Source organism: Sycon ciliatum, chromosome 4 (genome assembly GCF_964019385.1).
Source record: "Sycon ciliatum chromosome 4, ocSycCili1.1, whole genome shotgun sequence".
In the NCBI taxonomy this organism is placed as follows: domain Eukaryota; kingdom Metazoa; phylum Porifera; class Calcarea; order Leucosolenida; family Sycettidae; genus Sycon; species Sycon ciliatum.
Window position 1 is genome coordinate 20,853,645 of NC_088646.1, and position 27,046 is coordinate 20,880,690.

General features: G+C 47.0%; 3 protein-coding genes across 3 annotated transcripts in view; 1 reads left to right on the plus strand and 2 right to left on the minus strand.

Moving 5' to 3' along the window:
- Positions 1-448: 448 nt before the first annotated feature.
- Positions 449-2,351, minus strand: LOC135814960 (uncharacterized). The gene is made up of 2 exons (XM_065328166.1): positions 2,172-2,351; positions 449-1,590 (listed from the first exon to the last, which is right to left on the minus strand). The coding sequence occupies exons 1-2, from the start codon at positions 2,198-2,200 to the stop codon at positions 483-485; spliced, it is 1,137 nt and encodes a 378-aa protein (XP_065184238.1). The 5' UTR covers positions 2,201-2,351; the 3' UTR covers positions 449-482.
- Positions 2,352-2,548: 197 nt separating this feature from the next.
- LOC135814961 (spermidine synthase-like) lies at positions 2,549-11,644 on the plus strand. Its single transcript, XM_065328167.1, has 7 exons — positions 2,549-2,770; positions 5,793-5,913; positions 7,795-7,887; positions 8,447-8,684; positions 9,314-9,459; positions 10,690-10,812; positions 11,202-11,644. Exons 1-7 carry the CDS (start codon positions 2,640-2,642, stop codon positions 11,217-11,219), a joined length of 870 nt encoding a protein of 289 aa, XP_065184239.1. The 5' UTR covers positions 2,549-2,639; the 3' UTR covers positions 11,220-11,644.
- The window catches only part of LOC135813456 (phosphoinositide 3-kinase regulatory subunit 4-like), a 42,488-nt gene continuing 26,984 nt past the window's right edge, over positions 11,543-27,046 (minus strand). Inside the window, exons 25-44 of the mRNA XM_065326550.1 lie at positions 26,583-26,720; positions 25,885-25,976; positions 25,662-25,746; positions 24,945-24,995; positions 23,719-23,765; positions 22,941-23,081; positions 22,586-22,634; positions 21,782-22,197; positions 21,394-21,419; positions 20,560-20,589; positions 19,997-20,065; positions 19,478-19,541; positions 19,212-19,271; positions 17,726-17,859; positions 17,056-17,093; positions 16,384-16,633; positions 15,724-15,849; positions 15,119-15,270; positions 14,335-14,513; positions 11,543-12,307 (exon numbers count right to left, since the gene is read on the minus strand). Of these exons, the coding sequence (XP_065182622.1) occupies positions 12,097-12,307; positions 14,335-14,513; positions 15,119-15,270; positions 15,724-15,849; positions 16,384-16,633; positions 17,056-17,093; positions 17,726-17,859; positions 19,212-19,271; positions 19,478-19,541; positions 19,997-20,065; positions 20,560-20,589; positions 21,394-21,419; positions 21,782-22,197; positions 22,586-22,634; positions 22,941-23,081; positions 23,719-23,765; positions 24,945-24,995; positions 25,662-25,746; positions 25,885-25,976; positions 26,583-26,720 (2,358 nt within the window). The 3' untranslated portion in view covers positions 11,543-12,096. The remainder of the gene's footprint in view (positions 12,308-14,334; positions 14,514-15,118; positions 15,271-15,723; positions 15,850-16,383; positions 16,634-17,055; positions 17,094-17,725; positions 17,860-19,211; positions 19,272-19,477; positions 19,542-19,996; positions 20,066-20,559; positions 20,590-21,393; positions 21,420-21,781; positions 22,198-22,585; positions 22,635-22,940; positions 23,082-23,718; positions 23,766-24,944; positions 24,996-25,661; positions 25,747-25,884; positions 25,977-26,582; positions 26,721-27,046) is intronic.

Consider the following 27,046-nt stretch of genomic DNA (forward strand, 5'->3'; position numbering starts at 1 on the left):
ACATTCTTCATTTCAATATTGCGATTTTTTGTCTCCTCGTCGATTATTTACTGATGATACTGTATAATTCAAAGCAATAAATGAAGCAAGTTGCGCATTCAATACACACACACACCAATACCAATGGTGTGTGTGTGTATTGAATGCACAACTAACTTGCTTTATTGCATTGATTTCATTTGTCTCCACGAAAACTGTTTGATCATATACACTTTTCATGTGTTAATTATTAAAGTGTACATTGTGCTTTATGTACTATCTAAAAACGAATATTCGACATCCGATGTGCCTGACATTCTGTCATGGAAGATGAAGTGAAATAGTAAGTAACCAAAGGCAAACCTTTGCATCGTTCAAAAAAATTCTGCCAGGATACTTTTCTGTTGTTAAGCTTTTGCCAGAATGTATTGATCTGCTCAAGAAACACACACATGAACACCAAAGCATGTTTTGGGAAATGCTCCTGAGAAGCAGGGTAGAGACTAGAGGCGTCTGTACTTGAATATGTCTTCCAGGGCTTCAGAAACGGACAGTGGATCCACCATGCCCAGGTCAGCCATGCTAAGGGCAGATGGTGATACTACGTTATCCTGCTGTAGCAGGCGCACCTGGTCCAGCGTCAGAACCTTGCCAGGCAAATACTGTAGGACCATAGCTTGCAGGTAGGCCATGGGCATAGGAATGGGCAGCAAAATGCGCTTCCGCCTATCGGCTTCCAACATCATCTTCAGCAATTCCTTGAAAGTGAAAACATCTGGTCCACCAAGTTCATATGTCTTGCCCTGTGTCTGACCAGTAGTTAGGACAGCAATGCATGCCTCCGCCACATCGTCAATGTGCACTGGCTGAAACTTGGCATGACCACCGCCAACTAGCGGCAAGATTGGCGATAGACGGGCCATTCGATCAAATAAGGAGAAAAACCCATCACCTCGTCCAACAACTAAACTAGGTCGAAGTATAGTGGCACGAGGAAACTGTTCTATGACTGCTGCCTCGCCCTGAGCTTTGCTTCGGGAATAGCTGGAGTTGGAATCATCACTGGCACCAATTGCAGAAATATGTACAAGTCTCTTCACTCCAACCTCTTTGGAAAGGGCAGCAACAGAGGCTGCAGCTTGATGGTGGACATTGTCAAAACTACCTCTGCGGACCCCCTCAGCCAGAATACCGACACAATTAATAACACCATCGCATCCTGTGAGTGCCGCGCGTAATTCGTCGTTGTTGCCTTTCTTACTGGCATTGGCCTCAGCGAACTCCATGAAGATCTTTGGAACAGAGTCATCGCGCTCCTGTGATTCACCAATGCTTGCCAGGCCCTCCTTGATCTTGGACTTCAAGCCAGGCCGATGACGGCGACGCACATTGCCACCACTGGTGAAGCCCTCCTCGATGATCATGTCCTCGTTCTTGACTTGGCGCTGTATGTGATGGGGATGGCGTGCGATGATTCTAACACTGTAGCCAGCCTCGCTCAGGCGCACAGCAGTTCGGCAGCCAACAAAGCCAGATCCGCCCACTATGCCTACAGTGACCGAGCGCCTCGGCTGTGCCACTGCAGCAACCACATGTAGCCGACATCCCAATCTGCAGCACAGAAAAATCAAAACAAGATTTACAAAACTTTATTCAGCATCAGTAAACTGAACTCTTTCCAACTGCTGAACAAGATGTGGCGTGTCAACATACACTAGGGCAGGAGCAACTTCAATATGTTTAATGAGCGGCAAAGCGCACCAATCACCGTGTAATTAACCATTACATAATGTTCAGATATATCACCCGCAGGGTTCTGTCATCGCACGTTCCACAGTAATCTCAACACTTCACAAGAACAACATTAAATCTCATAAGCTTTGAAAAGTCTGTGTAACAACTCATTCGGCAGACAGCTAAAACAAAGTCATATAATTACTTGTATGGTCGTGGAGATGTATATGATACAGTACAATATTGATCAAAATGTTCAAATGTGGGAGGTAAGTTTAGTAGTGACATGGGCCCATATCACAAACTCGATATAATCACATTCAATGCACAATGGTCAGTCACTGCGCATAACGGCTTATACATGCGTATACCAGATTGTCGGAGGGTATGCCTTGTTTGGGAAACAGAATCCATGACATCTCTAAGAAAAGCTAGCACAGTGCTTCCAAAATGCTCACCTCGCCGAAACAGCACAGATAGACGACATGATTTGTCGCTCTCAATCCAATAGATTCACTCAGTTATCACAATACCTTCATAGTTAGAAAGGAATGCAGCACTGTAGAAAGGAAGAGCAAATCAAAATTTCCTCAGCCAGCTGAGAGATTGCCTTCTGTATTCGAAATTTTTTGAATTGCATATCTATCCGTCTCGTGGTCTACTACTGGCGTACTGCCACTGGTCCGTCTATGGTTAGTCGTGACGTCACATTCAAAAAGACTTTGTGAGTGCCTCTTGAGATGCTCAGACGGTCAATTCAAGCGCATTATGTACCTTGGATATACTCATCAGGGAGTCGTCAAATACATCGCGATATCGATGACACGTGGAGGTCTACAAGTCCCTAGCCCTCTGAGTGAGAAAAGTATTCCCAAGGAGAAGTGCTGTACTGTAGTTTAGATTGTTTTCTTTGTCAATTACCAGACATGGATTTGATCAGGAATGGCTGGTTCTCGGAGATCAATAACCTATGGCCTGGTCAGGCAATGAGCATCGAGGTAGAGGAAGTTCTTCACCACGAGCGCTCGGACTATCAAGATGTTCTTGTCTTCAAGAGGTATGGAGTATGTTACTGCACACTCGCACCACCACTGCATGCAGTACTAGTATCTATGTTATTATAATTGAAATGCCCACACTAGCCAAATGATAGGCCACTCAAGATTCATTCACTGTTTCGGATCACCCACTTCCTTGAACATGATCATCAATATTGGTCGGTCAGTTTGTATATTTTGAAAATTACTTTTATTTTACTGCAGCTGTGTACATGTATACAGGCAGTGTACCGGTAAATCGCACTACTATATACATGTACGTAGATGGCAGTAGTACTGGTACAGTCAGACTTCGCATAACCGCACACATCCGTTTTCCAAAATGTCCGGATAGGCGAGGGCACCGGATAATCGGACACACATACTGTATGTGTGCATGGCATACCGTATTTTCTCTATTTAAATATTAAGAGCCTAGCCCGGGGTTCTTATTTTTTCAGTGACAGCTCTACCCGCGCTACTATTAGAGACTGGGCTATTATTCCCGTAGCTATGCAGAAGACGTTACTTCAGTAACGTCTGGCGCTAGCCACAGCTTTAATTTGGTGTTTATGTGTTTGTTTGTTTGTGTCACGGCTGGAGCTATCCCGTATCTGTCCCGTATCTGTGACTACAAAGGCTCTACAGGATTGCACATAACAGCTGTCCACAATATTTGCGGGCTCCTGTATCTGTCCCGTACCGTACCAATATTCGTCGTATCATGTATACGACTCCCTGATGTAGAGGGAGATTTGGAAAGAAATAGAGAAACGAGGAGGAAATTAAATTAGAATAGACGCCGAATAGGTGATAGGATGCGTCCGCATTAACATACATGTACTTTGGAAGAGATATCCCGTCGTCTCCAAAATAAGCGTGAACGAGCGATTCAGCGCCGGTCACAGGAAACGTCGGAAGAGAGATCCCGTCGACTCCAGAACCCCCCTGATCGGCAGAGTCCGCCGGTCCCAGGCAACGTCAGGACAGACATCCCGTTGAGTCCAGAACGCCCGTGATCGGCAGAGTCTAAGCCGGTCCCAGGAAACGTCAGGACAGACATCCCGTCGAGTCCAGAACGCCCGTGATCGGCAGAGTCAGCGCCGGTCCCAGTGAACGTCAGGACAGACATCCCGTCGACGCGCAGAAAAACTAAATATGCAGCCTCTTTTGCAGTCGGACAGGGTACGTATTATAGGAGACTGTAAAGTTATATAATGTCCAAATTTCCACGTGGGCAGCAGGTCACTCGCGTTGATTTTTCGACGTGCGAGCCAAATAACGCGAGCTGAACTTTCGCGTCGCAGACATCCGGTCGACGCGCAGAAAAACTAAATCTGCAGACTCTTTTGTCGTCGGACAGGATACGTATTTTAGGAGACTGCTAAGTTATGTAGTGTGCTCCACAGGCAACCATGCATTCGGCGTCGTCATTGGCTCAACAGGTCAATGTACATGTATTACTACAAAAAGGCCAGAAAATCCGATTACTGTATTAAAATCAACTAATTTTCGCTGGCGATTTAATTTCGCTGATTTCGCCGCTTCGTACCAACCGGCCAAAGTAAATCGCAGGCCAAAGTTTGTCATATAGGCAAAAGATGCATGATTGAGCAATGGATGCATGTGAGAGCAAAAATACCGATCGATTTAAAATTTGACGTGAAATTGCGCGTCACGTCGGAAATAACGTGCATCTTAACCGCTCTAATAGAGAGGTTTCTATTTCTCATCGGCCAAAATTTGTTGATTTACAGTATAAGGAGATAAAAAGAAAAGAAGGAGCAAACCAAAAGTAGATAATTATTAGAGAAATAACAATCCGCAATAAATTCTGCAAATACTTTTGCCTCAGTTCTTATAACATGTACGATGAGCTAGGCAAAAAAGCATAAAAGCATAGCGTAGGGCCCTGAGCTTCCAAGCTCTCTCGTTCACTCTTATTTTTTCAATTGTCAACTATCAAGCCAACTCCATACAGGCATCAACTGACCATATCAAGACTGATTCTTCAACCCTAAACTCTTGAATATTGTCAAAACAGATGTTTCACAATAGCATTGGCGTCAGAAGGAAGCAGTAGACCGAAAACCTCCTTACAAATATGTTCTTGGCATGTTGTACTGCTGTTTTATATTCAGTCAATATACTTGTTGCATACTCCAATTGTGACCCGCGCTACTATTAGAGACGGCGCCTTTATTTTTTCAATCAACCCGCGCCTGCGCTACTATTAGAGACTGCGCTATTATTAGAGACCTGCGCTATTATTGGAGAAAATACGGTATGCTGTAAATCGGTAACCAACGATTTTCTTCCGGATGGCGAGGGATCCGGATAAACGAGGACCGTATAAGCGAGATCTGACTGTAGTCGTACATGCACTACGTGTAGAGCTTGCACTCCTGTACCACAGATATCTGATAGCATCCGGGCATGTAGACCTACCTATGCCCTATCATGCTAGGAAATCCATGTGGGTTAGAGGGATTGTCTGAATCCCTTTCTTCCTCCCGCCTTGCTTTATAACTAAAAGTAAAACATGGTCAACTGACCTAAAATTAATTTGGCACATTTTGAAATAACGATTTTCTAAGACATTAGATTGGACCAGACCCACGACGTTGCACTGTGCTTTTTTCTATGCACCTGTTACATAGGCGCTGATGTCATGTCCTACATAACGTACAGTGAGCACCCACTTCAAAGCAAAACGGCTTTACATACATGTACATGTGCGCTGTGTATTCAGGGTGGCCTTGCTGGCTCTACTACGCATAGTTATACTAGTGTCTACCCAGCCACTGCCGGTAGTTTGTAGATTTGATGCCTGTCATATAGATCAATCCTGAGCTATGTACATAATTATGTAGATGATTTTTGAGACTCGGCGTCTGTTGTGCATTGCTGCATATTCACTCGTAATGTGTGTGTGTGTCTTTGTGTGTGTGTGTGTGTGTGTGTGTGTGTGTGTGTGCGTGCGTGCGCGCGTGTGCTCATGCCGGCCTGTCTGATTGCGTACGTTTGTCCGAATTTGCCCAGTAAAACGTATGGCAATGTATTAGTCTTAGACGGTGTCATTCAGCTGACGGAGAGGGATGAGTTCAGCTATCAGGAAATGATCACACACCTGCCAATGTTCAGCCATCCCAATCCGCAGAAGGTGAGGGCATGACTGCGCTGGTCAATACCAGGACAGTCAAATGTACAGTGCTGCTCAATGAAATCCAGTCACGTCACTCAAGTACGCGCCAGGCGTTGCGCAGTCCTAGACCTGCCAACACTGGGCTGAGAAACGGTGCAAGGCGCAAACTTGAGTGACGCGACTGGATTTCGTAGAGCAGCACTGTACATGATGTTTGTTTGTTTGTGCAGGGATATACTGTACTATTGCTCCACTGCCAATCCTGTTTGGTTAGACAGTAGACGGTGTCTGGCGATGTACAGTACTTCGGGTGTGTGGCAGTGATAGCTAGATGTAAGGATCAATTCATGGTGTGAGTGTGGGCGCGCGGTGGTGTGTATTGGTATGTGTAAGCATCGGTGAGTGGATCAGGGTGTTGGTACGTGTGAGAGAATTGGTGAGTGGATCAGGGTGTTGGTACGTGTGAGAGAATTGGTGAGTGGACGAGGGAGTTGGTGTGTGTGTGTGTGTGTGTGTGTGAGCATTGGTTAGTGGATGAGGGTGTTGGTAACCCTAAGGGTCCAATGATAACATTCTGGTATTGCTGTACATGTATGGTGACTCGCTGTTACTGTTGCCACTGTCCTGTCCTGTTGTTATGACCTGCTGGTTTACGCCATTGTTTTACTGTTCAGCACAGTGTTGTAGCGCAATTACAGTTCAGTGACAGAAGGCATCTTTTTTTGTCATACAAGTAGTCCCACCACTTCTCACACCTTGTTTCCAGGCATGTTTTTTAGGTGCTTTCACACCTCTTTATGTGAATGTACATGTGAGCTTACATGTGAGCTTACATGTGAGTGTGAACGTAAGTGTGGGCATAAGTGTGTGTGTGTGTGTGTGTGTGTGTGTGTGTGTGTGTGTGTGTGTGTGTGTGTGTGTGTGTATGTGTGTGTGTGTGTGTCCCATATGGTGCAGTGGTATGTGCAGCGATTTCCAATCGATAGGTTGCGGGTTCGATTCCCGACGATTATGGTCACACACGTCTTTCTTCTCTTTCTCAGACTCTTCCTGACTTTTCTTTCATTCTCCTGGGTGGTTACCAACAGCCAGTGTATGCCGGAGTATGTGGTGTGGTGTGTTTGTAGAAAAAGAAAAAAAGAAAAAAAGAAAAAAAAATGGAAACATGAAAAATAGGGATTCACTGGCCAGAAAAAGTCACTTCAAACAGCTGTGTGGTGGATACCAGGCTAAAAATAGTGGCGGTCAATTCATCAGCCTTGCAAGCTGTTGAATGGTGTAATCCCATCACAAGTTGCTATGTCTAAAAAACATAGCTGTTCGCTATCATCGCTCCCGCGATGGGCATGTCTGAGGTCTGAGGTGTGTGTGTGAGTGTAAGTGTATGTGAGTGTGTGTAAGTGTAAGTGTGTGTGTGTGGTGTATGAGTGTGTGCCAGACGTACCATTCAATGATGGTGTGCTTTTATCACGTTTAGCGTAGCTCATTCCACCTTGCATTGTATGATATAGGTCCGTCCGCCTCACCAGTTTCCTCACATTCCTGATGATGGCTTCTGCATGGCCGATTGAGATGTGAAATTGTGCAGCAAAGAGCACTAGCTTTGGTAATGGCGTAGGGCTTTGCCTGTATGGTCACTGTCATGGTATGCAGCTGCTAGTGCAGTGAAACCTGTTTAAGACGACCGCTCAAGGGACTTTCAAAGCGTGGTCTCTGTAACCAGGTGGTCTCCTTATCCAGTGCCCTTTGACTGGAAATAGCATCCCTTGGTCCTGGCTGCAGTGGTCTTCTGGGCCAGGTGGTCGCCGTATCCGAGTGATCGCCTTGACAGGTTTTATTGTACTTGTACATGTACAACACCAGTGTATATTGCCGTTGGTCTTTGTCTGCCTGGATCAGGTGCTCATCATTGGCGGTGGTGATGGTGGCGTTGTCCGTGAAGTCCTGAAGCACGCCACCGTTGAGCAGGTCGTGCAGTGCGAAATTGACAAGGTCAGCTTCTACGGCAGTGTACCTGTGCACTGTATAGCTTGCAGGACAATGTGTTGCACTTGCATGTACATGTATTCGCGTGGCTTTGCGGGTAGCTTACCTATGCCGTGTGTCAGCAATACACGAATACATGTTGTAAGTTGCTTTGAGTGATTTTGCAGCATGAGTGCTGCAAGTCATGCTTGCACACATTGCACCAGGTGATATTCTGTCTCGTGTAATTAGTTAGTTTAGTAGCGGGTGCCTGCCACCCGTCCCTAGCGTTGCGAATAGTAATACCAAATGCAGGTGCAGTGCCTAGCACTGCCAGTACTGAACTAGGGCACTGGCTTATTGATCTCAGCTTGATCTGGTCGAGGACGACTGCTCCTTTAGCTTTCTGCGAACGGTACAGCCTTGGCCGTTTGTCTCTTGTAGTGGAGTTAGTCATGTGGATTTTCAGTTGTTCTGAGGATTAGGTTTACTGTTATGCTGGTTCAATGTGTAAGCAAGTGAATGTTGCTTTATGCTGTACACTAGATAAGTTAACAGATGGACGTTTGCATTTGGCCCTGTTTAGATGGTGATTGATGTGAGCAAGAAGTACTTGCCCTCAACAGCCTCGTGTTACTCCAACCCCAAGCTCTATCAGCATGTTGGCGATGGATTCGCTTTCATGCGCGAGCACAAGAACGAGTTTGACGTGATCATCACCGACTCGTCGGACCCGGACGGCCCTGCAGAATCCCTGTTTGAGCAGCCTTACTATGAGCTGATGAAGGCTGCCCTCAGGCCTAATGGCATCATCTCCACACAGGGTGAGCGATGGAAGTGGACATGTTTTCTCGGCTGTTGTGTGAAGAGATTGTCCTCGGTTGTGTGGGAAAGGACCACTACTTTTCTATGGGCCCGCTGCACGGCATGCTGCCTTCATACATCACGCAGCCTCATCTTCGCACAGTTTTGCTAGGGCCTGCCAAAGTGCTACGTGGGTATTATGAGCTCTGAAGAATGGGTGTCGGTAGCTTTGTTTGTTTTGTGAAGACATGCCTGTGCATGGACATTCTGTTCAGTTGGTTGTAGTGAGTCCGATACATTCCTGTAGACTCAAGTTCTTTGCATGAGGTACAAGTGCTGTGTCGTTTGTATGGTGTATGTGTATGTATGTGCATGTGTGAGTGTGTGTGTGTGGATGCATATGTGAGAGTGTGTGGTGTGTGTGTGTGTGTGTGTGTGTGTGTGTGTGTGTGTGTGTGTGTGTGTGTGTGTGTGTGTGTGTATGTATGTGCAAGTGTGTGGATGTATGTGCATGTGTGTGTGTGCATGTGTGTGTGTGTGTGTGTGTGTGTGTGTGTGTGTGTGTGTGTGTGTGTGTGTGTGTGTGTGTGTGTGTGTGTGTGTGCATGCATGTGCATGCATGCGTGTGTGCATGGGTGTGCGCTGTTAGGTGAATGCATGTGGCTGCACTTGCTACTCATCAAGAAGATGCTGCAGTTCAACCGTGGCCTCTTCCCTACGGCTGAGTACGGATTCACAACCATCCCAACATATCCCAGTGGCCAGATTGGATTCATGCTGTGCTCATGTAACCCAGTAAGTACAAGCTGCAGTCAGTACTAAAGTCAATAATGTATGATAATATACACGGTAGTGCTGTCAAGTACCGTTGTACCATAGAAGCCTGCCAAAACGTTCATCTGTGTAGTCTAGCAATTCTGAACTTCTTTACTAGTAAGTTGGTATTTCAAGTGTACGAGGTGAATAGCAATTTCTGGACATGAAAATAAAATAGAGCCCCAATGGCTGTGTGTTTTACATTTTTCATATCTTTTTGTATCTATTGAATGGCCTAATCCTTCATCTTTCCAAATATGTGACAATTGCTCATGCTGTGATCCCAGAGACTTTATAGCAGGACGTTTTCGACAGGCCAATTTTTTGGCCTAAATTTCAGTGTATGGAATTCTGGACATGAAAGTAAAATAGCGTCAATAGGCATCCTATTCTGCACCATTTTGGTTATTTTTTCTATTGGTGGACTGCAGTTGGCCTCTTCACACTTCCAGCCAACAGGTCCAAGACTATACAGCGTCTCAAGTGGAGTGCACACGGGGAAGCCAACCATTCGTCCATTACTTCCTATTTTACTCAAAATTCAAAATCCTCATGCGACATAGTACCACAAAACTCGTTGAAATGCCTCACAAGCAAAGGCTATGAACAAGGCACCGACACGAGGAGAAACTACAACAGCCCAGCTGTCAACTACGGCAAGAAAAATCTTCATCAACCTGAATGACTTGACTCTACACGCGACGAAAAATTATTTTACTCGAAATGTCCAGAAATGTACAATGTCCAGAAATAGCAATTCACCTCGTACGTAGTGGATCTACTATACAGCTTTGTTTACATACTTGAGTAGCTAATTCCCAGGTCACATTGATGTGTAGCAGGTGTACCTGTACGCTGTATGAGCAGGGAGTGACTGCACTGCTCTTGCACTTGTATTCGTACTGCCGCTGCTATATGGCGTATAGTTCAGACTTGCCTCTCCGCCCCACACGTTCGGAGCACAGCACGAAGGGTTAAACACTCTGCCGATAGCTTACGGCAATATGGAATGTGAAAAGGCTGGACAAGAACGTTTTCAATCCACACTGCACTTCAAGAGACAACTTTGGGCATATAGTACTAGTACAGTTGCCAGCACTGTCGTTTGGAGGTTTTATGTGGGTAGTGTAACTTTACTAAGTAGAGACAGGACCTAGGGGTATTCTGGGGTTGTGCTGTATTTGAACATCCGGTGTTGTGTACATGCAGGAGACAAAGTTCAGTGAGCCAGCAAGGACCATCACTGATGCAGAGGCGGACGCAATGGATCTGAAATACTACAGCTCTGCTGTTCACCGTGCTGCATTCGTCCTTCCTAGATTCGTGCAAAAGGTGAGTGTGCGAGAGACCGAGATAAAGACAGACAGAGGATGAAGAGCAGAGAGGGGAGGGATGAGGGGCGATGGCAGCCCTAGCCTACCTATCATGCCAGTAGACTCAAGCAGAACAACAGAACTGCTACGTAACACCAGTACCTGTATAACTGTGTCAAAGTTCCCCATGATCTAATGGGAGCTAGAATCCTGCGACAATGCCCAAGGGGCTCGCCTCTTATCTAGTATTACGTAGGGCTTGTCTCGAAGTGCTTGGTTTACATACAAGCTCTGATACATAGGCCTGTTGTGACAATACAATCATGTACATGGGCTCATCATGCTTCTGCAAATGCTAACTCTCTCTCTCTCTCTCTCTCTCTCCGTGATGTTTGCGTTCTTGTATAGGAATTATCTGGCCTATAACCAGCATGGCAACACATGGTCATTCCAATAGGACCCACTGTGAATCAACTACTAGCTCCAACTACAAGAGTCGTGTGCAGTTGGAGAACGAGACGTACAAGCCCACAAGGATATCACAGTGTGATGCTTCAACGACCGCAATTCTGAGCAACAGAACGTTCTCATTCAGCTCCAGCTGCATGCCGCGCAGTCGTCTCAAGCCTAAAATTCTTTAGCTTTGCGACTGCTTTGCACACCTGCGTGTGTGCCCCCCTCTTGTCAGTTCTGACTTGATCTCCCCTCCGCTTCTCAAAGCCAAGATGACGTTACGAAATGACCTGCTATAAGTTATTGGACCCCTCGGGTCGACTTTATATTTCAGTTCATTTCAATTCAGCGATAGAATGAAAAACGACTTTCATTTTTAAATAAAAGCATAAAAAGGAGTAAGGTTGAGATAAGGATGTGTTAAATTGTGTGTTTCATGCACAAGTATTTATGATGGGCAGCGGAGAAATATCGAATGAGTTACCCTGAAACTATGATGAACACACAGCCAGCAAGGCTTGTTTTGTTTACTGACAGAGAAAATCAATGCAAAGGCTTATTTGTGCATTAGCCGGCCATGTTTGTACCACATGCAAGATTCTGACATTCCACAAGTCTACTTTATCCAGCAGGTCGTTCGATTTCAAGCCTAATTCTGCGCACACGCCTAGCTTTAAAATATGCCATCCAACACGCATTGTATGACAGTAAAACACACAGACACAGAAAATAGTTCTATAAAAAAGCGTCTCAGCAAATTCCATCAGCTTATCAACGGTGAAAACGAGAAAGACGAGTGACTGGTTATATCTCTGCAGACTCACCGCGTCCACTCTACACACTACTACTACTACTTCCAGACTTTGAGAACACCATCGCGAGACGCGGTGAGCAGGAAGTTCTGGCCGCCGGCATGTGCCACGGCCATGCCCGTGATGGCGTCCAGGTGTCCCGCTGCAGGTGGCCGTGGCTTGTGGTGCTCCTCTGTTGCCTTGGTGTCGGTCTTGACCGTGGTTTGGACCAGCTCTTGAACAACACTTATACCATCCAGCTGGTGTTTCCTGTTCAACACACGTGCACGTACACAGCAGAACCAGTACAATTATTCCCGAGCCGTAGAACTGAACAACATGTATACAGGAGCCCAATGCACCAGTTATGTACTCTTATGGAGCGGTTACAGATCAGAGTGTTTCTACTTTCTAGCCTTGGTAATACACACACACACACACACACACACACACACACACACACACACACACACACACACACACACACACACACACACACACACACACACACACACACACACACACACACACACACACACACACACACACACACACACACACACACACACACACACACACACACACACACACACACACACACACACACACACACACACACACACACACACACACACACACACACACACACACACACACACACACACACACACACACACACACACACACACACACACACACACACACACACACACACACACACACACACACACACACACACACACACACACACACACACACACACACACACACACACACACACACACACACACACACACACACACACACACACACACACACACACACACACACACACACACACACACACACACACACACACACACACACACACACACACACACACACACACACACACACACACACACACACACACACACACACACACACACACACACACACACACACACACACACACACACACACACACACACACACACACACACACACACACACACACACACACACACACACACACACACACACACACACACACACACACACACACACACACACACACACACACACACACACACACACACACACACACACACACACACACACACACACACACACACACACACACACACACACACACACACACACACACACACACACACACACACACACACACACACACACACACACACACACACACACACACACACACACACACACACACACACACACACACACACACACACACACACACACACACACACACACACACACACACACACACACACACACACACACACACACACACACACACACACACACACACACACACACACACACACACACACACACACACACACACACACACACACACACACACACACACACACACACACACACACACACACACACACACACACACACACACACACACACACACACACACACACACACACACACACACACACACACACACACACACACACACACACACACACACACACACACACACACACACACACACACACACACACACACACACACACACACACACACACACACACACACACACACACACACACACACACACACACACACACACACACACACACACACACACACACACACACACACACACACACACACACACACACACACACACACACACACACACACACACACACACACACACACACACACACACACACACACACACACACACACACACACAAGACATGATGCACATAAGAGTAGATAACCCCCGAGAGTTTACGTCATTTTTATGATGCAATAAGCCCATTGCGCATTGCCAAAGAAGGCAAAGATGGAAGGTATGAGTAATGCATGTGAGTACATTGCACTGTTCAACACCCTAGCCGACCATGCCCAGGTGGCTGTGTGGGGTGTTCATGGTACAAACCATGTCATTGTGCAATGGGCTTTATACAACGCTCCTTGCACAAGTGATTCACGACGTTTGTACCGGGTGTCAACGCGTCACACATGTTTCCTGGTGCTAGTTTGTACGGGGTCGAATGGGGAGTTGTCCACCACAGGTCTAGGATAAGTCTGATGATACGTGTACTGCACACTGCATCAAAACATTGACGTCAACTTCCATTCTGTCAGGACAGCACCCATAGTGGAGTTGCACACTCTTAGGGTCATGTACTCTTGGTATTATTGATGCACATTTCTGTAGACGAACACACAGTCAGGCATGTTATCTTTGTGTTGTCAAAAATGGATTTAATGGATTTACTTAGATTTAATACAAACATTTGAGGAGTCCGTGGCCATACCTATACTTGGCTGTTGTGACCTCTTGATCAGTTACTAATACTGGCGGTAAGAGTAGCCTGGACTCCAGCTGGTTGGCCATGTTGAATAATCGCACTCGCCGATCACTGCCACCCAGCATGAGAGCGTTGCCGCCAAGGCTGTGGTGAACGCAGAAACTGCGGATGAAGTGATTGGAAGACTGTGCACGATATGGGTAAGAAGATTTGCAGAAAATACATGTACGCACACACGCACACAGTCCCCACAGAACAGTGGCCAGACAATAGTGCCATAGCGTTAGCAGTGGACCTACTATCACATAATGCTGAAATAGTAAACTGGACTATTAATTTTCAACAAACCCAGACTCGTATTGGAGCATGGTCTTCTATTTGAGTTTTTTGTTGTTGTTGAAAAATGACAGTACAGTAGTGCAAAGACTCAAAGAGAGCTTACCAGATATGGTATGCCAGTATATTGGGGTTTAAAAAATTGCCAGTCTGCTAATCACTGTCAGCTAATGGTACTATAGCTGCGCTCGGTGAAATACGACCCGAAGTGCAAAATTGGCACCCTGTACCAGTTCTGATTAATTTACTGTATTTGTTCATGTGTACGTCCAGCCGCCGTATTCGTATTTCTGCCAGGGCGTCAAGGGCTGTGCAACTTGAGGGCGCTAAATATGCACTCTGGGTGGGATTTCACAGAGCGCAACTGTACTTGTATTCCGGAAACACAGCAGTACTGTAGTGATCCTTGGGAAGATGAAATCTTGCTGACGGCAGAACTCCACTCCGGACTCACCCGATTAGTGGCGAGCGGGGCGCCAGAGCAAAACACCTGAGAGCGACTGCTGGTCTCCATGTTCCACAGGCTGACCTCGTTGTTAGCGCCAGCAGACGAGATAAGACACCACGGGTCCATTGGGTGCGGGGCCAACTGTTGAATGGGGAACTCTGCAGGAGCAACAAGAGGAGACCACAGTACACTGTGTCATCTTACACACAATTTGGAAGGCAAAACGTAAGCCACTGCTAGAGAAAAAGCGCGCCCGCTCATTACAATTCATCACAACCGAACTCACAAGGTTGCTTAGGATGATACTGACACAATATTCACCTCTAGTTACCTGTAAATCAATCTTCATCGGGGAGCTTATTCATTGCCCCTTTTCAGAGAGTCTATATCTCATGACGAGCTACATGCACAGTGTGAGAGCTTGGGTAGTATTAACACAAGTTGATCAGATACATTTTACTAGAGAGCAGCACAGCAAGTGATCGTACACCACTCTGTAGTAGACTGGCAGAGTCCAGTTGATTGTGAGTGGGTAAGCACTTGGAGTAACTGTCACTAGTACTAGTAGTAGGTGTATTACATGACTGCCATGTGTAGGTAGTAGCTCTTACTGGCAGGGTGCGTCCACGTGGAGACGCTCATGTGGAAGCGGAGATCCCACAGGGCATGCACGCCAGCCTCCGTACCCACTGCTAGCCAGCACTGTAGACGATCCAAAGCAGCACTCGTCACCAAGCCTGTAGAAGAGCAGTACCACAGTGAGGAGCAAGTTACACGCGCACACAACGATGACCATGTAGATTGTCACATGCCGCACATTGCTAGGAATTTTTGATCAGGAAAGGCAAGCACACTAACTAACTTCACTAAGGCTGCAATACCAGCAAAACAATAGAGTGTGTACCATGCAGTTGAGAAACACTGTAATCTTGCCCATAAAAGCATAACCGATGTGTTTGAGGGTGCGCTATGTTAGCCACACAGCTTTGGAGATTCTACACCAATCGGAAACACTATTTTAAAAAGTTGAGATTGAGTAGAGCGATGTACAGTTGTTGAGTAGAGCGATGTACAGTTGTTGAGTAGAACAGGCCACAGGTCAATGGGCATCGCTAGGCTAGAGGATCATTCGCAAGCTGCAATACAAAAGAGTGCAGTGCACATGCACAATAAAAAAGTCATATAGATCTAAGTGACCCTGCAGTAGACCTGCACACCATCAACCCGACATTACCACCCCGACATCATGACCACGACATCATGCAGCATACCGTGTTTGAGCGGGTTCTGCAGGCTCCATACTGGCTTTCCGACACGCGTATCGCACGCCACAATGCGCCCGTACAGCGTCGAAGAGACCAGTAGTCGCCCGCTGTTCATGGCGTGCAGCGACAGCAAGTGATCTTTCCTTGCAAGACCCATGTCCATCAGTGGCGAGTCTTGTCTGAGAGCGGATATCCGCTGGTCACCAGTCAGACTGCACAAACACAACATAGTCCATAGCCACAGGAGTGCCACAGTTAGTTGAATAAGTCCCCATCACACTTACTTCAAGCATCTACCAGGAACAAAGTTACCGTCGTGGACATTGGAAATCCGATGGGATGACCGTGGCCGGCGCCCTTACTGCTTTTAGCCCGTACATGCACTGTAGATCATGTATACAGTGTAACGATGGACCAGCGGTGCTCGCGGTTGCAAAGCCAGCACCCCGTGGCCACTCGACTTCTCAACGGATTTCAATGTCCGCGACAGTAAGCTACCTCTGTCTTGCGAAGGTACTCAACACTGCAAGGCAGAGCTTTCAACACAATATCAGTTTTCAGTTGTCAACTTACAATATCACATAATATTCAGAGTACTAGCTGTAGAGTGGATTTTTTGCTGCTTTTCCAGATCCTCCAGACACACACACACACACACACACCTCTTCATACACATACCGTCGGATTCAAGAAGAGAAGGGAATTGATACGGCCACCTGCAGCGATACCACACGGAACAATAGTGAAAGTTTAACCTGAATGCTAGTCCTGAATTCCTATCAAAACAAATTTAACAATTCATCACGATCCACCGGTTGCTCTGGTCACATGCCAAAACTTGAAGGAGATGGAGGAGATCTACCATACTCGTATGTCATTCACCTACAACCCTCCCCCCGCATGGTGCTTACTTTGGGCATGTGATAGCATCCACACAACCATACACATCCATGCACACACAGGCATACATGCACACACAGGCATACATGCACACACAGGCATACATGCACACACAGGCATACATGCACACACAGGCATACATGCACACACAGGCATACATGCACACACAGGTATACATGCACACACAGGCATACATGCACGTACATGCACGTACATCCACACCAACACAACCCTGCACACGCGCACACCCACACGCACACAGTGACATGCACACACACGCGCACGCACACACACACACACACACACACACACACACACACGAGCGCACGCATGCACGCATGCACGCACACACACACACACACACACACACACACACACACACACACACACACACACACACACACAGACACACACATACATACATGAACAATGACCCACAGCACCTCACCTTGCTTGTCATAGGTGGCCACAGATCTGTGCGGCAGAACACTGCGACCTTGCAGACGTGAGCTGTCCCACACGCGCACTGAACTGTCATCTGAACATGTCGCATACAGGCTATTGTCTTCCGCAACAACAATCCTGAGCATACGCATACACGCAAGGTCATGACACACACACACACACACACACACACACACACACACACACACACACACACACACACACACACACACACACACACACACAGGCACGAACGCACGTACACACACACACACACACACACATACACACACACACACACACACACACACACACACAACCACATAACTGTTAGCACGAAAAAGGTGTGAAAAAGGTGTGAATTCTTTTCCTCGTGTACGTCAGTACATGTACTACTAACAGCAGTACATGTACAATGCTAGCGAATAAAATCCAACCCCAGAACAGCTCCCAGGGCAGCATGGCCCCAGGACTACAAGCAATGGACTGTGCAATAAATGCAGCTTTGCTCGGTGGATTTCATTCGTCAGCACTGACGGTAGTACAGAACACACAGAGTCTGTTACGGATACCGTAATGTCGCGTGCATTAGCCGGGGCTTATATGCCTATAAGCCGGTGATGGAGTCAGGCTTGTACACAAGACAGGCTTATACACGAGACAGGCTTATATGACAAGCACCACTCAATGATCAGGCTTGTATGCGCAAACTGCTGACTTTTGGACGTCAAAACCAACATTTTCCAACGGGATTTTTTTTCTTTTTTTTCGACGGAGACGGAAAATGCCATGGGAAAGGTAAGTTTGAAGCTTGAAGAGTGCTGCATGGCCGTCGAGCGCAGCTGGTGTTGATTTCCGCATCTTCCCACGTTTTCCGCGTGTGCAAGTGTACGGTACCATGCAAACATGAACATGTAAAAGGCGCGCTCACCAGTCTTGCGTAGTAGCCCGGCTTACGCACGCGACACGTGGCGCGTCTCGTGTACTGGCCCGGCTTATGCATGCGACAGGCTTGTACGCGAAAAGCTGTTGCAGATTTCATGCTTCTACACGAGACAGGCTTATGCACAAATCCGGCTTATGCACGCGACATTACGGTACTAGCTCCTGAACCAAGTTACCGGTATCAGTCAGTACTAATACACATACGTGTACTTCATACACAAGTGTGCACATTGGATATGTACACGTGCAATACACTGCTTGCTGCCAATATCACCACAACCACTGTCCCCGACGCCCCCCGGTCCCCCTCCCCCCCTCACCCCTCACCAGCCCACCCACCCACCACCACCCCATGGACATTTGAAAGTGCTTCATCAAACGCAGCGTCAAATGACTTTATAATATATCGAAGTTGGAACATCAACAGTCGAAAGCCAAGGAGTCCCTTGATCCGACTGCTGTACATGTCATTGCTTCTCCATTTCACTTCCCCTGAAGGTCACATCAGAATACATGTATTTGACATCTAGTAGATTTCAACTTACTGATTGATGCAGCTGCGGTGTTCGTGCATGTGAGCCACGTTAGTACCTGTCGGCACCCAGCTGTTCACAGACAACAGTAGAACAAAAATGGCTGGACGTTGACCACACCTCAGTGCAGACACATACCACTACCGGCAGTACCGGATACAAACATTCCAATGTGTCGCACACGAGAAAAAATAGAAACGGCGAAAGAAGCTTCAGAACAGAGCCCTGGCTAGAAAACACATACATGTACATGTACATGATTATACTGTCAGTCTTACCCAGGTGAAGTTGTATTACTTTCAAACTGTCTCACACTAGCCAGCTCCTCAATGCGAGCAGTGCCTTCACAAAGATAATACACAGAAGCAAAACAAGTAATTTAAAAAATCATCTCTCTCTCTCTCTCTCTCTCTCTCCGGATGGGCGAGCAGACACATAAACGCATGCACCCCGCAACCCCACGCACACACACGCACACACACGCACACACACGCACACACACGCACACATACAGTGATACGACAGTACATGCGCAAGGACACTTTCCACGTTAAGTAGTTTGCATGGCTGCACGCATGCAGTCAGGTGCACATGTCACACACAACCATACGACTACATACATACGGCCATACGTACACGCGGCCATACATCAAATCCCCAAGCACCCTTGTGGAACACACAACGCTGGCCAACATTACTCAGCACCCCATCAAAGGCAACTGTAGCTGTGCAGCTGCAACAGTAGAGGTACAACAATAGTAGAAGAAGCAGCAGCAGCAGCAGCCGTGGCATCTTACATCTCATGTACTGAGTGTGCCGATGCTCCAGCATAGACTCCAGCTCTTGTCGACAAAGCCTGGGTCGATCTACACGACACGTCAACAAGATACATCACACAGTGGGTGAGATACGACTGAAGGCTATCTACCGCATGTACCAGTGATTAGGTGATCCTATTCCAAGCACGACTTCTACCCACCACCAGTGCATGTCACATCCAAAGCAAACAGCAAATGTTCCACATTCCATTATACATGTGCGTTGAAGCATCCTTGTACCCTGGCAATTCAAATACATGTACTTCGAAGTACTACATTGGAGTCGGAAATGGTACCACCCCTAAGTGTAGAGCAACCCAACTTTCTACAATCTGCACAAGTGCGGCAGTCTTCTTCCCTGCAGAATGCATGCATGAGCTCAGGAAACAAACACACAGCGTTGGTCAGTCCAAGCTCAGAGGGCAGGCTGCTTTGGCTGAAGCATGCAGCATTCGCTGCAGCACTGGACTATTGGTCTGCCAATACACACACCTAGCTAAACTAACGGGGATGTTATCAAAACACAACGAAACCAAACTGACCTTCAGTGGTATGTCTTCCAGACAATCGATCTAAAACACATGCACACCCATTCACAAACGCACACATCAGTATACATACACAGAGAGCATCAACACAAAAAACCTAGCCTGACAAGGAGGAATAGGACAACCTCTGGCTTTGTTGCTAACACACAGTGGAAAGCCACGATGCATCTAATACCCTCCGCGACCATCCCACGATCACCACCTGCCATCAGTATGTTGTCTTTTAGGTGTATTCTACTTGCAAGTATTATCTATTCAAAGTGGCTTATCAGACATGTTTGGCAGGCCCGTGCATCAGTGGGCCCACAATGCAGCAACATGCAATGCTGATGCTTTGTGCACAGCGCACAGCATACACACGCTGTGGAGTTCCCCATCATTTATTCGTCACTGCCGACACGATATGAGACAGCGTAGGGCATTCATCGTTCATCCATCATTGAAAGATGACAAGCGAACAACAGAGTGTGTGACACGCTAATGGCAACTTCACATGCCGTGTGCATGAACATGATCATGACAATCCCTACACAGACAATCAGCTTCAATGTTCACAACGTCATGAGTGTTATCACTCTTGTTCTGCCCCCCGCTAACACCCGATATGGCTTTAGTGCAATTTCTTATTTGGGCGCTGCCAGGTGGAATACACTTCCACCGGCTTGCCGCATGTCTAGTTCACCAGCTGAATTTCGCTCATCCATCAAATTATACCTAGGGTTCCCTGTAAAAAGGCGCTGACGCCTGTTGGGAATTCCCTAGTAAAAGAAGAATAAAAAAATAATAATAATAAATAATCACATTCATATTAATAAAGCTGAAACTCACAATCATGTGCGTGAAAGATAGGTTGCCTGTAGCACAAACACACAAACACAGTGTACACATACATACACAAACATACCCAAGCACATCCACACACGCATACCCATACACACAGAGTAGAATTAGGTCCCACAGCTGCGAGTCAGGTGAGGGGCTGCAGACAGCCCACCAATCCAGTGCCGTGAAAGCACAAATCTGCACAATTTCTCCCTTTCGACAAACTGATATGAGAAACTGCATGCAATTTTACTAAATCAAGAGAACATGTCCCACCCCTCCCTCTCTTTCCCGTACCTTTGACAATGTGAATTCAGTCCTTTGACTTAGCTTAGATGCAGTGGCAAAGCTGGAATGTGTACACTGGTACAGGCCACATTGCTACATTACTTACCTAAATGGTCCTCCTTGTGTTCCTCCAGTAGTTGCTGCCGCAGAGCCGGTATTGGATGACGAAGGCTTCATAGGTGACTGCTCGCTGGTCTCACTGCTGGAGTGTCTGCCTGAATGCGGTGTGCCAGTAGCCGACGATGACGAACCCCCAGCTGCTCCCGGCGACGCGTCCGCTTGCGTTTGAGATCGGGACGAGCGCACCACAGGCGTCTTGCGGGTCTGGTTGGCAACGCGCTGCTGCTGTTTGCTGCTCGGCGTCGCCGTTTCCGAGCGATTGCGCAGCGAGGATTTCCTGGAGTCGCCACGGCGCGGCCCAGTGCCCTTGTCTGCTGGCGTTGCCTCCTTGCCGCGTGATGATGATGATGATGATGATGAGCTGGATTTAGATGTTCCAAACATCTGATTCCACTCCTCACTCTGTACACAGCATGGAAAGAATACATGCCACGCTGAGGAAATGCTCGTATTCTATTCATTCATTCTCTCATTCTCCCATTTACTCATTCACACATTCTCTCAATGTTGAAACACACACGTCCAACGGCTACGCAAGAAATTGAAGAATGCAAGTCACAACTGTCGTTCAAGTCACAACTGTCGTTCTGTCGTTCTGTGCAATATTTTAGAAAACGGGACACACCAAAGTACATGGCACTCAGCTCTCTTACCGTGCGCGCGCGCGCGTGTGTGTGTGTGTGTGTGTGTGTGTGTGTGTGGTGTGTGTGTGTGCATGCGTGTGTGCGTGTTTGTATGCGCGCGTGCCAATGGTGATGCTGATGCTGCTGTTACTGTAGTATTTACTAACCATGGAAGCACTATCTGTTTGAGTTATTGCCTTCTTAGTCAACGTGTTCCTGTAAGTGGAAACACACAGAAAAAAACTCACTACTAATTTCACCGAAGAGAAAGGGCGGAAAGATATACAGAAAAAGTACAGACTTTTCTGTGTGCAATGAAGACATCTTACTCCAGTGTGTGCTAATACCGTAGTATGTGCAGCATCTTACTCCGGTGTGTGCTAATGCGTGCAACGGCAAACGTGAACGTACACTTTGATCATGTCACACACGCACACACACACACACACACACACACACACACCACACACCACACACCACACACCACACACCACACAGGCAAACACAGAACACACATCCTACCTTTGAGGCGGATTGGATGCAGTGGCCAGGGACATGTGCGTCTCATTCTTCGGCTCATTCCTCACTCCAATCACGCGGATGTCCCGATGCGGCCGTGCGATGCGGCCCTGCTTGGCCAGGTTGGTTGGGGTGTCTGATTTACTGCAAGGTTCGCAACACACATACACAGCCAAACAAGTACATACATACAGTGTACAGAGTAACCTCCCTACTACGTACAACGCCCTGCTGCACCAGATATTGTAATGTATGGGGACGGGTCCTGATTACACAATGTAGTACAAATTTTAAATTTTTAAAATTGGCAACAGTTGAGACTGAACAAATGCTTTGAAGTACATGTATGGCCTGAATGTACTTGTAGAGGCGTCGTTACTCTTTAGCTCATTTCAGGTGTCCGCTGAGGGTGTGTACCGTGTGCACGCGCTGACACACGCACACGCACACGTTGCCAGAGGAGCAAAGTACACAGCAGCTGCATGCATTATTCACTACACCAGACTAACAATGCTGCTACTGAATGTGCACGGGTGTCATGATCAAAGGACTTAGGTGCTTCATGACACCTTTAGCACAACCATTATAGAACAGCCTAAACCCAACAGCCCTGCACAGCCCTGTACAGCCCAGCACAGCCCTGTACAGCCCAGCACAGCCCTGCATAGCCCTGCACAGCCCAGCCCTGCACAGTCCAGCACAGCCCAGCCCAGCACAGTCCAGCATAGCCCAGCCCTGCAGAGCCCAGTACAGCCAGGCACAGCCCAGCACTAGCACTGACCTCATTGTTTGTTTGCGCTGCACATGCTTGATGTAGTCCTTCATGGCCTGCAGTAGAACGCAGCAAGAAACACAGTACGAGAACATCCAAAACCTCTTACAATCTCGTACATCCAGAATACATGTACAGAACACGTACATGAAAATCCAGAATTACAGTACGCAGATTCTTCTTGCTCTAACTACACAACTCGCACACAAGTATATGCGGATCAAATTCAAATGCTGACAGAGTACTACTAGTAGTCAAAGCAGTTGGCGAGCATTTAAGACCAGATCACGAAGCAGAGGTAGCTAAAGCCAAAAAGCAAATTGCTGTAGGAAGGGGGGATGACGTGCCACTTTTTGGTGATTTCTTGCCTATGTACATGTACCGGTATCACATTGGCAATGGATCACATTGGCAATGGATCACATTGGCAATGGATCACATTGGCAATGGATCACATTGGCAATGGATCACATTGGCAATGGATCACATTGGCAATGGATCACATTGGCAATGGATCACATTGGCAATGGATCACATTGGCAATGGATCACATTGGCAATGGATCACATTGGCAATGGATCACATTGGCAATGGATCACATTGGCAATGGATCACATTAGCAATGGATCGCATTAGCAATGGATCGCATTGGCAATGGATCACATTGGCAATGGATCATATTGGCAATGGATCACATTGGCAATGGATCACATTGGCAATGGATCACATTAGCAATGGATCACATTGGCAATGGATCACATTGGCAATGGATCACATTGGCAATGGATCACATTGGCAATGGATCACATTAGCAATGGATCACATTAGCAATGGATCACATTAGCAATGGATCACATTGGCAATGGATCACATTGGCAATGGATCACATTGGCAATGGATCACATTGGCAATGGATCACATTGGCAATGGATCACATTGGCAATGGATCACATTAGCAATGGATCACATTAGCAATGGATCACATTAGCAATGGATCACATTAGCAATGGATCACATTAGCAATGGATCACATTAGCAATGGATCACATTAGCAATGGATCACATTAGCAATGGATCACATTGGCAATGGATCACATTGGCAATGGATCACATTGGCAGAGCATTGATCACTACAATCACGTACATGGATTATGATAATGTGTACATTATACAGAATGACGGCGAGGTACACAACTGGTTCAGCACATCTGTATCAGAGGCTGGCGCACTCTTACCCAGATACTCTCTTCATCTTGGTCAGACAGAGGACTGACTTTGTTCAGCAGCTGCAGTATGTTGAAGGACACATACACATACACACATGCAGCATAACAAATGGGATCAAATCCCGTACTCAAAAGCTGTTAGGGCATAGCAGGGAGGTGGTGGAGGTGCTGGTGGTGGTGATGGTGGTGGCGGCGGCGGCGGCGGTGGCAGTGGTAGTGGTGGGGAGGGCATTGGTGAATCAGCAAGAACTTATAACCTTAACAGAGTGTGCATACCTGCATTTTAAAAGTTGATATATTGCAGCAAAATCCAAACATTACATCATGCACAGGCGCGTGCGCCGGTGCCCTTCAAGGGGGGCCTCCCCGGGAAAATTTTCAAAAATGAAGCAAAATCCTGCATTTTGAGCGAAAGGGGGGGGGGGGGGGGTTCCGAGCACCCAGGAACCCATACGGGGCACGCGCCTGATGCAAGGGCTTCCAGGTACTCAAAAGTTAGACTGTACGACTTAGTAGGTAAATCCAAGATTGCCTTGCGCACAAATCATGCGTACTGCCAGAGGTTGGAACCACTTACGTGTGCGTAAAACTGACGTAAGGAGCTCCGATTCACTGTGACAGAATGATCTCATGCACAAAGTGCTGCCCACTGCTCTTGAAGTCATTACAAGTGTACAGCAGCAACTCTACTCGCAACACTATACATGAACTAGTACTAGCACTCACTGCTTGGAGCTCTTCGCTTGTCGACATGGGTGCATAGTTGAGCTGCGGCTTGTGTTGCCTGCGCTTGCCACCTCTGCGATCCAGCCTACAAGGAAAACAAGCACCACTCCATTTATCCGTTGCATATCTAGACCAATGCCACCCCCGCCCACACACGCACGAAAAGTTATACATTGACACCCACGATACAGGTGAACCCCTGCACTACGCACTCAGTACTCACCAGAAGAAGAATTCTTCAATATTCGAGAATTGAACTAAGTTGTCATAGACCTTCTGGCTCAGCGGTGGCTTGAGCAGGGCCAAGAGAATGTTCTGAACAGGACAACAGAGATACCAGAAGTACACAGCTCAGGCAGAAAACCAGCAGTGGGATTGGGCAACATAGCAATGCTGCTGGATTACAGATTGGGCTGAGATTAGATTTAACCTCTACAAATGCCTACTTCACCAAAAATGTTGGAAATGCACTAAAGTTAGTGACTAACAAGTCCTTTAGCAAAACATCAGCTACATGGTAACTAATTATCTTGCAAGTCTTCAACCTGAATGCCTAGGTACCTAAAAGATACAGTGGGGAGAGGCACTTATAAGCTTACCAGTATACACAATAGGGAGAGAGAGAGAGAGAGAGAGAGAGAGAGAGAGAGAGAGAGAGAGAGAGAGAGAGAGAGAGAGAGAGAGAGAGAGAGAGAGAGAGAGAGAGAGAGAGAGAGAGAGAGAGAGAGAGAGAGAGAGAGAGAGAGAGAGAGAGAGAGAGAGAGAGAGAGAGAGAGAGAGAGAGAGAGAGAGAGAGAGAGAGAGAGAGAGAGAGAGAGAGAGACAGGCAGACAGACAGACAAAAGACGAGGAAATAAAGTTGATCAATATAGCCAACTCAAAATTGGATGATTTGGCGGCTGGTACCAATGTTAAGCTTACCTCATTATCCGCAGCAACAACCTGCTCTGTTAGGTAGCGTTGAAGGTTGGGTAATAGAAGACATTGAAGGTCAGCAACACTTAGCTTACGTGCCACCATCGACAAAAATCCAACGGCCGCGGAGCGAATTAGAAAGGCCTGCAAAGTAAACAGGAGAAGCCATCCAATTGACAAGTCAATGGTCCTGACATACTAGTTATGCCATCAAAGCAACCCAGCACAGGAACAACAAAGAGAGCAAGCTACACAATTCATCGCGCATCTCTCAATTCAAGACAAGTTACACGGATGCTTCATTGCAACTGCCTTGGTCAGTAACTCTGAGCTCCGCTGACGAGATCTAACAAGATCGAAGCAGCTATTATTACACCTGAAACCTGGCAGGTCCCTACCACCGAAATTTTAATGCACCTAAAATTACGTGTTTTACAGTAGCACAGCACATAGTCTGGTGCAATCACTAC